General features: G+C 43.3%; 1 protein-coding gene across 1 annotated transcript in view; it reads left to right on the top strand.

The window, feature by feature from the left end:
- The first annotated feature begins 4816 nt into the window (after positions 1-4816).
- The window catches only part of LOC132893568 (uncharacterized), a 41018-nt gene continuing 31933 nt past the window's right edge, over positions 4817-13901 (top strand). Inside the window, exons 1-2 of the mRNA XM_060932761.1 lie at positions 4817-4997; positions 13633-13768. Coding sequence (XP_060788744.1) covers positions 4947-4997; positions 13633-13768 — 187 coding nt within the window. The 5' untranslated portion in view covers positions 4817-4946. The remainder of the gene's footprint in view (positions 4998-13632; positions 13769-13901) is intronic.

Below are 13901 nucleotides of genomic sequence, written 5' to 3'. Positions count from 1 at the left end.
AGTTCTTGATGCAGTGCCATCTGAGGGATTGGAGATCACGGGTGTTCAGATTAGGCTTGAGCCCTTGCCCTTTACGCACTAAAATTCATTTTGATACACATTTTGATAATTTTCTCACTCATTTGTTGACAAACTGGAGATCCTCAGCCCATCTTTGCTCCTCAAAGACTTGGCCTTTCCTGGAGACTTTTTTTTTTTTTAAATCAAATCATGATTAAAGTCACCTGTAGACGTCACCTGTTTCAAATCACATCGTTATTTAATTGTTGTACCTCATTATTAGCCCAAAATTGCCCTCATCCCAACCTTTTTTGGAATGTGTTGCAGGTCTGAAACGTATGAAATGAAATGTTGGAAAAGTTGACCAACAAAGTATTAAATATCTTGCATTCATTTTATCTGTAGTGAAATACAAGTCAGAGTAATGTTAGAAATCACTGCTTTCTTTTATTTGCATTTTCCATACCGTCCCAACTTTCTGATTAAATAATTGTCTTTGGGTTCAATTAATTTTTTTTACCTTTCAATCTATTCTGCATCTTGTCTGTAAAACTAATCTCCTTGTCTCAGAACAAAATTATTCATGTATTTGAAGGCTTATTTTTTAGACATGATTTTTTTCTTTGTCCACCATTGAGCAGTATTTTGGCTAAGGTCCACTGCTTGTTCTTATTGTTTCACATCATTCCTTAAAAACAAAAAAGCAAAGAACAAATGAGAAACTGATCCCAGTATTTGGACTCCCATACGTAGCAATAACGAACTTAACTGTAAAAATCACTGACTGATTCAAACTAATACTGAAAGTCAAAGGCACACAATTCTCTAATTAGAGCCCAAGCACTGTAGGTGCAAGGACATGCAAAGCAATATTCATAACTTATTCACACAATATTGGCACTTGTGGTGCACAACTCTATTTACTTGTAAACTGTTGATTGGCTAAAAGGATTCAAACATTAATTAACTGATAATTTTTTGTGCCACAAAGCAAATATTAGGAACTTGTGTCTAATGGTGTCTTCAAGCCAAGGTTTTTTTTTTTAACATATTAAATTGTGTGGATTTTTTTTTTTGGTGGAATTCAGGACTGTGATTAATTTTGGCCATATAGTGCACCTTTTTACCACTTGAGTAGCGTTTAAGGGTAGATTGTAAAACTTGAATAACAATAAACTTCCAAATCAAAAAAACAGCTTCAGCATTGTGCGTGACAGTTCTCATTTCTTCTCTTGGTTATATAAACTAGTTTCCAAGGGGGAACACTGCCTATAAATAAATCTCCTATTTGGGACGTCTTATAGTCAAGGTGAAAATGCGATGTAAACTGTAAACTGCTTCACAAAAACCCTGACAATGAGCATGTTTGAGCTGATGACCATGAATGTCATGAAATACCGTCGTCCTGGCAGTTGCATCCACGATGCACTAAGTTTGAGTGAAGCAGCTGTTCATGGTATCAGGGAGTTTAACTTGGCATTTTAATTTTTTAAAATTGCTGTGGTTATAATTTGTTTAATAAATGATAAATTGAGCATTTTAACCTGAATGTGAACCACTTGTCAAGTGTTACGGGTAAGAAATAACTTTTGGACCTGTACCAGTGTAGTGTACATTTGAGAAAGGACACATTACAATACAGTAGATCAGGGGTTCTCAACCTTTTCTGCTTTAAGGCCCACCTATTCATACTTGTAATGAGTCGGGGTCCATTAAAAAAGACCCGTAATTATTTTGCCTCATCTATTCTATTAGAATCTAATAATTTAACTGTAAAGTGCATTAATGGGATGCAACATCACTACCTGTTACAGATGGGAGCCCAGGAAGTAGATTAGATTAGATAAAACTTTATTGATCCCTTTGGGAGGGTTCCCTCAGGGAAATTAAGATTCCAGCAGCATCATTACAGATAAACAGAGGAAAGAAATAGAGAAAACTTCTAGATAAATTAAAATAAATTAAGTATTTACGTATACAAATATAAAAGAATAAGATATGGGGAAGGGGGGAGGGGGAAAGGAGGGGGAGAAGTGAGGTTAGGGTGAGTGTGTGTGTGGGGGGGGGCAGGAAAGATATTGCACATTATATTGCACATTGTCTGGCATTGCTTATTGTTAGGCTAGGCTACTGCTCCTTCCCGTCCTCTGTCCTCCTGTTACCCCTCCTCCCCCCCAGAGAGGAGTTGTACAGTCTGATGGCGTGAGGGACAAAGGAGTTTTTGAGTCTGTTCGTCCTGCACTTGGGAAGGAGCATTCTGTCACTGAACAGGCTCCTCTGGTTGCTGATGACGGTGTGCAGAGGGTGACTGGCATCGTCCATGATGTTCAATAGTTTGTCCATAGACCTCTTCTCTGCCACCGTCACCAGAGAGTCCAGCTTCACGCCGACCACAGAGCCAGCCCGCCTGATCAGTTTGTCCAGCCTGGATGTGTCCTTCTTGGATGTGCTGCCCCCCAGCACACCACGGTGTAAAACAGGACACTGGTGACCACAGACTGATAGAACATCCACAGGAGTTTCCTGCAGATGTTAAAGGACCGCAGCCTCCTAAGGAAGTATAGCCTGCTCTGTCCCTTTCTGTATAAGTGATTGGTGTTGCAAGTCCAGTCCAGCTTGCTGTCCAGCCACAGCCCGAGGTACTTGTAGGAATCCACAGCCTCCACCTCGACTCCCTCGATCAGAACTGGTCATGACCTTGGTCTGGACCTCCCAAAGTCAATGACCAGCTCCTTGGTCTTCGAGGTGTTGAGCTGCAGATGGTTCCTGTTGCACCACACAGCAAAGTCCCTCACCAGGCTCTTATACTCCTCCTCTCTGTCGTCACTGATACACCCAACGATGGCTGTGTCATCGGCAAACCTGTAGGAAAACATCAAAGACCAGCTCAGTGGCAGTCAAAGAGAGAGCCCCCTTGGATCTCCAGGGCACATACCTCAATGAGTTCAATTTGGAGTGGTGCTCTTACAGGCTGGGGGGCGGTGTGGTACCAGAGAGATTTACTCCCACTCCCCCCCAGTGTAACATCAAAACCCATCAACCAGTTGGTGTTGAGGAGGTTGGTCTATCTGGATTTAAAGTTCTTGCTGTGAATTTCCAACAGGTTTTTAGACTACTCCAGCTGTTGGTCTGCGCGAGTCATGTGGTTACAGTTAGCTCTATCAAATCTATGGGCAGCATGAAGTTGGACAGCTCTCTTTGCCGTGTGCAAAATCTCCCATGAACGTTGACAGCTAAAATTTACAATGATAGCATTTTAACAACTTTGTCAAAGTGACAGGTAAGGTAATTTTAGCATACTTCCTACTTAGAAGACATTTTCTTGGCGAAGGGTATTTGCGTTATTGGTTGTGCCACAACATTGTCTTTAATGCAAGGTTTTAGTCTGTGTTCAGATTCCCAGGGAGTATGGAATACAGTTTTTACCACTTCTGGTCATCAAGCTCTTTTGTTCTTGTTTCTTCTTCTCTTCCTCTGTGTCTTATTAGTATTCATATTATTCCAAACATTGGTGCATTTCACATATATACAATGTAACTTTTTTTTGCTTTGTTTCAGAAAAGAACGGCATTCTTTTGCAAGTCATCTCTTGCTTTTTGCATCCACTCTGCAATAAATCTCAACTTTATGCACGCGGACGTATTAGGAGATGCCGGTATCGCCAATATGAGCGAACACAGGAATCCAGAGAGATTAAATGTGCAGAGAATCCAACGGCCACAAGGAGCCCTGATAGTCGACATGTATCTGCTAGCCTTACTAAGTTTCACAGACGAATACAGAAGGAAATTCACCAATGCTCAGAGTGTGAGAAGAGTTTTTTTCAATTAAGTCATCTCCGAGAACACCAGGGCTGCATACCTAAACATAACATCAGGTACAGGTACTGGTACAGAGGTTTAGGTACAGGTCCGGACCTGTACCTGTATCTGAACAATTTGACAAATTCTTCTGAACTTCTTTAATAATGACGGAAACATTAATAAACTGTTGACAACTTGTCAGTATCTTTATTCAAATAAAACCGAACATAACTAGGTTTCCTACCTCACTTCTCAGTCACCCTCTCAGTCTCACACTATAGTTAACTTGGGACAAAAAGTCATAAGTTGTCTCACAGTGAGAAGTGACTACGCTAGAGTACTACAGACTATGCGCAGTCCGCGGCCTTTAACTTACGCGGCAAAATTACACAAAGCAGCAAAGACTGCCAATGCCAGCAAAGGAAAAATGGCTGACCTGATTTTGAGTCTTTTTGACCAATCAGAATGCTGGATCAGCCAAGCTCTCGCAATGTCTCGTGAGACTGTGGTGAGAGGATCTCAAATCAAAGATGGCTCTGATTTCAAGTTTCAGCGCGGCATTTTATGTCTTTTTCAGTGCTAAATGTTCGTCTTTGTGGTAGGATTTACGCATCTTCAGTCACAAAATAAGCAGATACTTGGTGTAAATTTATATCAGTACAGTACCGGTACTTCATGATCCGGTATTTTGGACCTGTACCGAATCGATTTTCACGGTACAGTACTGGTACACAGTACCGGTACGTAGCCCTATTACAGACACCATATTGTTTGATTGTATATCCTCCAACATGGCGATGGTCAATGACGTAAGCAATTTTGGTCAATTTTTTGCAAACGAAGAATTTGGCTTCAAACTTGGGGGAAAAAATCGCTGCCCACTAGATGGCGCTCGGCGGCCCAGTGGTTGAGAAGCACTGCAGTAGAGCACTGGAGACAGCGCTGAAGCTGCCATAAACACTCCAGGCCTGTGGGTGGCGGTAACGTGCTGAGTTTTACACTGAAGAAGAAAAAAAAAATCTCTGCAGTGCTTGATCCTCTTCACACGCGCAGTTTGCACATCTCTTTAATTTAAAAGCTAATTCTTAACCAGTTATGGTGATTTGACCTTTTTTCAGGATTATTATTATTATTAGGCTGTTTATGATGGAACCATCAGAAATCAGCACGTGTTCTAGACCTCCTGAGTGCCAGGTAAAGGTTACTGATGCAGCCTTATGTTTATTCCTGTCTTTAAGAATGTACAGCTGAGTATTGAACAGATAGAATAACAAGCACAACGCTCATTTTCAGGTGAGAAAATCCAATACAATCACAGCAGGTGTTAATTTGTGCATGGACAGGCTGTGCTACAGCACAACTCTTTGTCAGAAATTGTTAAACAGAATAACCCACAGTGCACAGGGTTCAAGTTAATGCTGAAAGTACAAACCAATGGAATTAAACCCTCCTGTTGAGCTTGCTACCAGTGTTTCAGTTTACTGGCAGGTTTCAGGGTTGAATCTTCCTGTTCTGTTCATTTCGTGTTAATTAGTTTAGTGTCCAGGTCAAAAGTGACCCCCATTATAACCGATAATGATTCCATAATAATGCACATATTACCACCTAATGTTGTGATAGCTCTTTTTATCAACTCGGATTGCTAGTGCATCTCAAAAAATTAGAATACCAGGAAAAAGTTCCTTTTTTCATAATTTACCTTTTTGAATTAAATTTTCATATATTCTATATTCATTACATGTAAAGTGAAATATTTAAAGCCTTTTTTTGTTTTAATTTTGATGATTATGGCTTATAGCTCATGAAAATCAGAAATCCAGTATCTCAAATTATTAGAATATTCCCTAAGATCAATCAAAAAAAGGATTTACAATACAGAAATGTCCAACTTCTGAAAAGTATATTCATTTATACACTCAGTACTTGTTTGGGGCTCCTTTACCATGAATTACTGTATCAGTGCGGTGTGGCATGGAGGTGATCAGTCTGTGGCGCTGCTGAGGTGTTATTGAAGCCCAGGTTGCTTTGATAGTGGCCTTCAGCGTATCTGTATTTTTGGGTCGGGTGTTTCTCATCTTCCTCTTGACAATACCCCATAGATTCTCTATGGGGTTCAGGTCAGGCAAGTTGGCTTGCCAATCAAACACAGTAATATCATGGTCAGCAAACCATTTGGTAGTAGTTTTGGCACTGTGGGTAGGTGCTAAGTGCTGCTGGAAAAGGAAATCAGCATCTCCAAAAAGCTCATCAGCAGATGGAAGCATGAAGTGCTCTAAAATCTCCTGGTAGATGCTGTGTTGACTTTGGACTTGATAAAATACAGTGGACCAACACCAGCAGATCACATGGCACCCCAACTCATCACAGACTGTGGAAACTTCACACTGGGCTTCAAATCCCTTGGATTCTGTGCCTCTCCACTCTTCCTCCAGACTCTAGAACCGTGATTTCCAAATTAAATGCAAAATGTACTTTCATCTGAAAATAGGACTTTGGACCACTGAGCAACAGTCCATTTCTTTCTCTCCTTAGCCCAGATAAGACACTTCTGACATTGTCTCTGGCTCAGGAGTAGCTTGATATTAGGAATGTGAAAGTTGTATCCCCTTTCTTGAAGATGTCTGTTCGTGATGGGTCTTGATACACTGACACCAGCCTCAGTCCACTCCTTGTGAAGCTCTCCCAAGTTCTTGAATCCACTTTTTTTGACAATCCTCTCAAGACTGCGGCCATCCCTGTTGCTTGTGCACCTTTTCCAGCCACCCTTTTCAGCAATGACCTTTTGTGGCTTACCCTCCTTGTGGAGGGCATCAGTGATCATCTTCTGGACAACAGTCAAGTCAGCAGTCTTCCCCATGATTGTGGTTGTGTGTACTGAACTAGACCGAGAGATACACTGTGTTCATACTGTTTTACTCAAACTCGAAGTGAAATATTCTAATATTTTGCGATGTTTTTTTTATGTTTTTGTACTGTATGCCATACTGATTAAAATTAAAATAGAAAAATGCTTGAAACATATTTTAGTTTGTGTAATGAGTCTATAATATATAACTTTCACTTTCTTAAATAACTGATGGAAAATATTGAACTTTTTCACAATATTCTAATTTTTTGAGATGCACTAGTATAGTGAGAATTGTAAGTTTTGAACACCTGTTTGCTATTTATGGCCTGTAGGCCTCACTGACCTGAGCTCATACAACTCCTTTTTGAGTAAAAAAAAAAATGTATGAATTATGTTGACTCCAACAAATAGTTGGATTAAAACCAATATTGTGCTATTCTTCAAGGACTACTCTGTGTCAACATCAAAGACCATTGAAAAGGTTTTTAAATACTTGTGGCTGCACCTACGATGACGGTCCTACATGGTGCACAGTAAACCTTTTTTTTTTTTTTAAACCTTTTTTTAAATTATTCATCACATGCACACTTCAAGCAGGGCTGGATTATGGGGGGTCTGGGCCCCGGGGCCAGGAGTTCGCAAAGATTGTTGATGAGAGGTAGGACACAGAGCCTTTGCCCTTGCCTCCAAACCTTTGGAGATGGTCAGCTAGAAAAGGGTCAAATTTGGCCAACAGTTCGACAATGCCCAAGAAATTACCATTGTGAGGTGATCCCAGCTGCTCGTCTCCCCTGAAAGCAAGGCCCCTCTCCCCCAAAAACTGGATCACAGCAACAGCTCTTTTCAAAACTTCCCGCCAGTATTGCCTCTCTGCATCCATTTGTTTGACAAGATCAGAATCAACTCTTCCTGTGTTTTTGGAGCGATTGTGTAATGCTAGCATGCAAGCCCTATGCTCCTCACTCCTCTCATGCTCACCGATACGCTCAGAATGTTTCCAATCAGAAAACCCATGGACACACGCATTGTGCTTACTTGAAAATAGCTTGCAAGCAAAGCAAAAGATGCAACCAGTTGAAGGGGAGTAAAGTAGCCACTGCCTAGTCACAGATTGGCCATTAGATAGAGAACATTTGAGTAAGGAATTTGTGAAACTCCTAGTCATGCCCCCCATTGTCCTATCCCTACTTGAGGCAGGGTACTTTTCACTTCGATTTTGAAAAGCAGCTGCTCCTCTACTAACCAGAATCGACTTGGCTTGTTCAGTAATGGAACTTGGCCATAAAGCAGGGTCATTATCTGTTTCTCGCCAAGAGTTTGAACCCCCAGCTTCTGGTGTGATGCTGGTCTCGGTGTACCCCTTCTGACTTGACAAGACTTTCTCAGGCGATGCCTGGTCTGACAGTGAGTCTCCTGTACTAACAAGAGTGCAGTCTTGGTTGGTTGTGGTATTTGGCTGTAAAGCAGGGTCATTAAGTGTTTCACAACTGGAGTTGGAGTCCCAAGCTTCTGGTGTGAAACTGGGCTCCGTGCACTCCTCCTCACTTGGAAACACTTTCTCAGGCGATGCCTGGTCTGATTGTGGGACTGAGGCCTGAGCCTGACAGGTCGGGTCTACGTTTGATTGGGCCTGTGAGGGCTCCTGTATAATCAAGCCAGTAATGATCTCTTCATTGCTACAACTCGGGCCACTGATGACATTATCAATACTTGAATCTTGAGGCTTGTCGAAAAAGTTAGAAATCAGAGGCACATTTTTTTTAAAAATCGGCCTGCTTTGTCTCCCTAATTTTTTTGGCTTTTCGTTTTGAAGCCCCACTTTTTTGTTTGCAATCCATATTACTGATGCCAAGTGTAATGTGGGAGTGTTATATCTATTGGATATTCACTGGGACTTCCTAAATTTCTCACAACTGATTAATAATATACACACACACACACACATACATACACGCAATACAATAATTAAAGGCAATGAGCCTTTAAAAAGGCTTTGAAGGTGCAGTGTTGTTTCTAGTAATATAATATATAATGAAATATAATATAATAATTAAAGACAATGAGCCTTCACAAAGGCTGTTAGAAATGCACTAGCCTTTTACAAAGGCTTTGAACCTCTGAATGTACAGTGATGTGTTATAATATATAAATGGATATAAGCCTTTAAAAAGGCTGTTGGATGCTAAACTGCTGAACAAGTCTGGTTGAACAGGCTGAACACAGAGCAAGTTGTCAAGCTGAACGGTCAGAATGTTGTGAGGAGTACTGAAGCAGGGAGCATATATATATATATATATATATATATATATATATATATATATATATATATATAAATCAAGTTTATTTGTATAGCGCTTTTAACAATAAGCATTGTCGCAAAGCAGCTACAGAATTTGAACGACTTAAAACATGGGCTAATTTTATCCCTAATCTATCCCCAATGAGCAAGCCTGTGGTGACGGTGGCAAGGAAAAACTCCCTCAGACGACATGAGGAAGAAACCTCGAGAGGAACCAGACTCAAAAGGGAACCCATCTTCATTTGGGCAACAACAGACAGCCTGACTATAAGGCCGAATCCCATTTCACCCCTTGGACCAACCCCTTGGCCCTTCCCCTCCATTTTGCGCGTTCACGTGAAGGGGTAGGGGTATCCCAATCCCAGTTAACGCGGAGGGGTAGGGGAAGGGGGAGGGCTTCTGTACCCCTCCAAACGGAGATTTTCCTGGAGCTGACTCCGAACGAAGGGGTTTGAGTGATTTCCCACAATGCCATGCGGATTTCATAAAGATGGCGGTTCCCGCGGCGAAAGATTGTCATAAATGTATTTTCTCCATTATTTACGTGTTTTAAGTTGTTATCCAGAGGAAACACGCCGCTTGATTCGCTTTCGAGCTGAGAATGAGCAGCGATTTCTGAACTCCAAGCTGCTGCTGAAAAGCTTTGGGAGTGAGTATTGTTTTTGGTTGCTTTACTGCGTACGTTTTGTTCTGTTATTCTCGCTTTTATTGTTTACATGAGTGTTCTGACACCTCATTCTGTCGGATGTGGTGCACGAAGCGCCAAAGATATCCCATTCAGTGGTGTTAGTTAACAAATCACACCCTGCCAGCAGAGATTTCTGGCTCTGACTGTAGCGGCTGGTCGCAGCCAATGACGCATTTGGTTGCGTTTTGCTAACGTAAACGCTGACGGAGGTACGCGATGACGTATGCGATCGTTGAAGGGCTATCCCAATACGTAGGGGTTGAATTTCAAGCCCTATCCCTTGTAGCTCAGTTTCAAGGGGAAGGGCCAAGGGGAAGGCGGAGGGGAAGGGGGAGGGGTAGGGGTAGAAATTAGAATTGGGATTGGGCCTAATATTAACAGTTTTAACAGATATAACCCTCAACTGTCCTCATGGGGCCGTCCTTCACAGGAGCGGTGCGATAAAACTCCGACCAGACACAGGGCACCAGGATGGATCAAGCAGGTCCGAGGGGCAGAAGAGGCCAGCATCTCAATCCCAGGATCAACATGTAACTCAGAGGGACAGATTGGGGGGGGGGGAAGAGAGAGAGAAAGAAAACACGTTGTTAGGTATGCCCTAAAAATGACAAGTATTAAATCTGTGTGGTAGGCTCGCAGAGACGAGAGTCTTTACATCAGGCATAACACACAACAATGGCATGTTAATATGGTAAAAAATATATCATGACCTGCTCTGGCTGGATGCTTGATTGGGTGATGGGAGCACACTCCTCAGCAATGATGAGATGCAGATGGGACCCTTAGGGCTGGCCAAGACAATTCAGTTACATTTCACCGGGTCTGGGACATGCGACAGAATGTCTGACGGCCGATTCCCTGCAGGCTACGATAGCCAGTCGAGGTCTCCACCCTCTCCACCAAAAGATTTCCTGTTGACTCCATGTAACTCAGAGGGACAGATTTGGGGCGGGGGGGGAGGGAAAGAAAACACAGGTGGTTAGGTATACCCAATGTCACCTGAATAAGTAGGAACAGTATACATATTGCACCGAGTACAAGCAGGGACTCCGGCAACTAACTATGACAGCATAACTAAAAGGAGAGAGCCAGAAGGTAACACGGGCATGAGGAAGCCCCGGGACATAAAGCAGCCAGCCACTACACCGTCAACAAACTCGAGTGAGCAAGCGAGTGGGGACTGACAGCATCCATACATCCTAGTTTACCAAAACACTCTATGTCTGAGGACCCTCCAGATCTACACCTTTACCTCATAAACACCATTAACAAAAGGCTTGACTAAACAGATATGTTTTCAGCTTAGACTTAAATGCTGAGACTGTGTCTGATTCCCGATATATCTATATATATATCAAGTCTCTGCCCCTTCTGGTCAGTCCATTAAAAAATCGATATTAGATTTTCACTTAGACTTCCGAAATTTCTCACTGAAAATACACTAGTCCTTACAACGGCTTGGAGGTCGTAGCGGCGAATCAGATCGATTAAAACATTTATGTTGTTGATTTGATTGGCCGCCACAGGCGAAATTCGCTCCTCATTTGCATAATATTAAACTTGGCCAAATATTTTCACTTCGCTTCGCCCTGTTCGCTTGCCTTCGCCCCACTTCGCTTCCCTCATAGGAATGAATGGCGAATTTCGCTTCACTTTGCCAAATTCGCATGTATGTGTCCCCGGCGTGAGGCACACAAGGCATGTTGTTATCTGCCTATGACATGACATGAAGTAAGGAACAAAAACGAACCCCAACACCAAAACCCTTGGTAAATCAGAGGACCTTTGTAAGGACGTTTGTAATCAGAGGGCTCTCTTCAGGGGTGTCGAAGTAGGGGGGAAAGTGGGACTCAGTCACCAGGGCCCTACGTATCGGGGGGGCCCCATAGGGAGTCAGTTTTTTTTTTTTTGTAGGGGGGGTCCATTTGAGCTAGGTCCATAGGGCCCAGAATTTGGTGCTACTCTTAACAGTACGCTTTCCCGTTAGGGCTCTCTCTAGGGCCCCCAGATAGCCAGAAGTCACGACCCTTAGCAGAGGCTTTCATAATCATAGGATCCTCTGAAAGCATTCCCCTACTTCCTTGAACCCCTAGTTGGCAGATGTTACGGCCTCAGGAGGTTTCACGAGAGGCACTACAGCAGGGCCAGGGGCCCTCTGATTGCCATCCCCCGCCACCCACCAACCCACCCCTTCCCTCTGTTTTCTTCAAATATGCCCTATAACAGTGTAAGTAGTCATAAGATCCTAGAGAATAGAGGCCCTCTGATGTCACAATTGGCATCGGCATCGCTATGGGCCCCCCTGGACCCCTTGGGCCCCTAGGTGCCGGCCCCACTGGCCCGGTCCGTAATCCGGGATAGACTTCAAGCACAGTGAAATTCATCCTCTGCATTTAACTCATCTGAAACAGTGAACACATGCGCACACTCAGAGCAGTGGGCAGCCACACCAGAGCGCCCGGGGAGCAGTCAGGGGTTCGGTACCTCGCTCAAGGGCACCTCAGCCCAAGGCCGCCCCATGTCAACCTAACTGCATGTCTTTGGACTGTGGGGGAAACCGGAGCACCCGGAGGAAACCCACGCAGACACGGGTAGAACATGCAAACTCCACTCAGAAAGGCCCTCACCGGCCGCTGGGCTCGAACCCGGAACCTTCTTGCTGTGAGGCGACCATGCTAACCACTACACCACCGTGCCGCCGAAGACAGTAGAACCCCTTGGCAAGAAAATCCTGGTAATCGACGGCACAGCTAAGCTGAGACAGCCGCAGGGAGTCTCTTGTTGCGAGGAGCCAGAACTGCTGCCGAGTTGACGGACAGAACTGCCATTTGTCTGTAACTCTAGGTAGGGAGGCAAGAGGGTACTATCACTTGCCCAAGGTGAACCCTCAGATTAGTGGAGGGAAGGAGTTGTCTGTCTTGTCCATTCTAGACCAGCTCCAAGCAAGGTCTAGCCACTGCCCTTAAATACTGGCACAAAACATCTTTTGTGTTCCTGGTCAAAATGACCGGTATGATTTTATTAGTAATAAAGAAACGGCATAGCGTGAGATGGACAGGCGGATTGGGGTGGCATCAGCAGTGATGTGGGTGTTGTACCAGTCTGTCGTGGTGAAGAGGGAGCTGAGCCGGAAGGCAAACAGCCTCAGGTTTATTATATCGTTTGGTCATTGTGCTGACACAGAATGAACTGTTAGCAAGGTCTGAACAAAGCTTTATGTACCAGCACTGCAAGAAAAGTTTTGTGTACTGTTGAAACATTGCAACTTTTTTCGTGAGTGCCAGCAAATGCGACCCTCACGGGAGTAATATTTTTATTGGGAAAGGGTCCTGTGGGGGTAGCCATGAGAGACAATGGGGGGGCTGTGTCCATCTGATGAATGGGCATGCCTGCTCAATTTTACACACTTACGGTAGTTTTTTGACCAGGAACACCATCTGTGTACTAAAATTAAATAATATGCTCAATTTAATGAAAATGATCAAAAGTTATTTTGTGCATTTGGATTCCCTGTGTGGACAAAGTCATGGAACCTCATGACAGTCAGATTAAAGGAACTACGTTTTTAGAAAGAACTTTTAAATCGGTCAAATTTGACCGGAACACAATAGGAGAGTTAAGAGGCGCACACAATTTCGCACTTCTTCTTTTAGCACATGTTCCCCACCCTGGTCCTGGAGTTGCTTACATTTTACTGTTTTCTGGGAAAGAGGGAAATAGGTGGTAGTGATGGAGGAGACAGGTAAGATCTAGTACTGATGGAGTAGAAGTAGAGGTGGTAACGATGGAAGAGAGGGAAAGAGGTGTTGGTGATGATAGAGAGGGGAAGATGTAGTACTGATGGAGCAGAAGTAGAGATGGTAATGATAGAGTGGGGATGAACTTGCAGGATGGAGGAGAGAGGAACGTGTGGTAGCGATTGGGGAGATTTGAAGTTAATGCACAAGTTTTATTTCCTTTCTCTGTTGAACATTTATCATTCTTTGGTCATTAGCTTTCTGAGGATGTGAAGACAGAGACTTGTTCAATGTCAAGTGGAAGCTCATCAAGTGTTGTGGGACACGTCATTCCCACAGACCAAGAGAACAGAGAATTCCCAAAGGAGGAGCCTGAAGATGAAGACGACCTTTGTAAGACAGTTGTCCCAAAATATGCTGCATTTGAAATCACACCCTGATTCATTCATTCACTATTTACTATACTGGGGGTGGGTTTCCCAAAAGCCTCTTAACGCTAAGAGCTTCTTAACTAGGAGAGAGGGTG

This window comes from Neoarius graeffei, chromosome 10, assembly GCF_027579695.1.
Source record: "Neoarius graeffei isolate fNeoGra1 chromosome 10, fNeoGra1.pri, whole genome shotgun sequence".
Classification (NCBI taxonomy): domain Eukaryota; kingdom Metazoa; phylum Chordata; class Actinopteri; order Siluriformes; family Ariidae; genus Neoarius; species Neoarius graeffei.
This window is presented reverse-complemented; position numbering and strand designations above follow the sequence as displayed.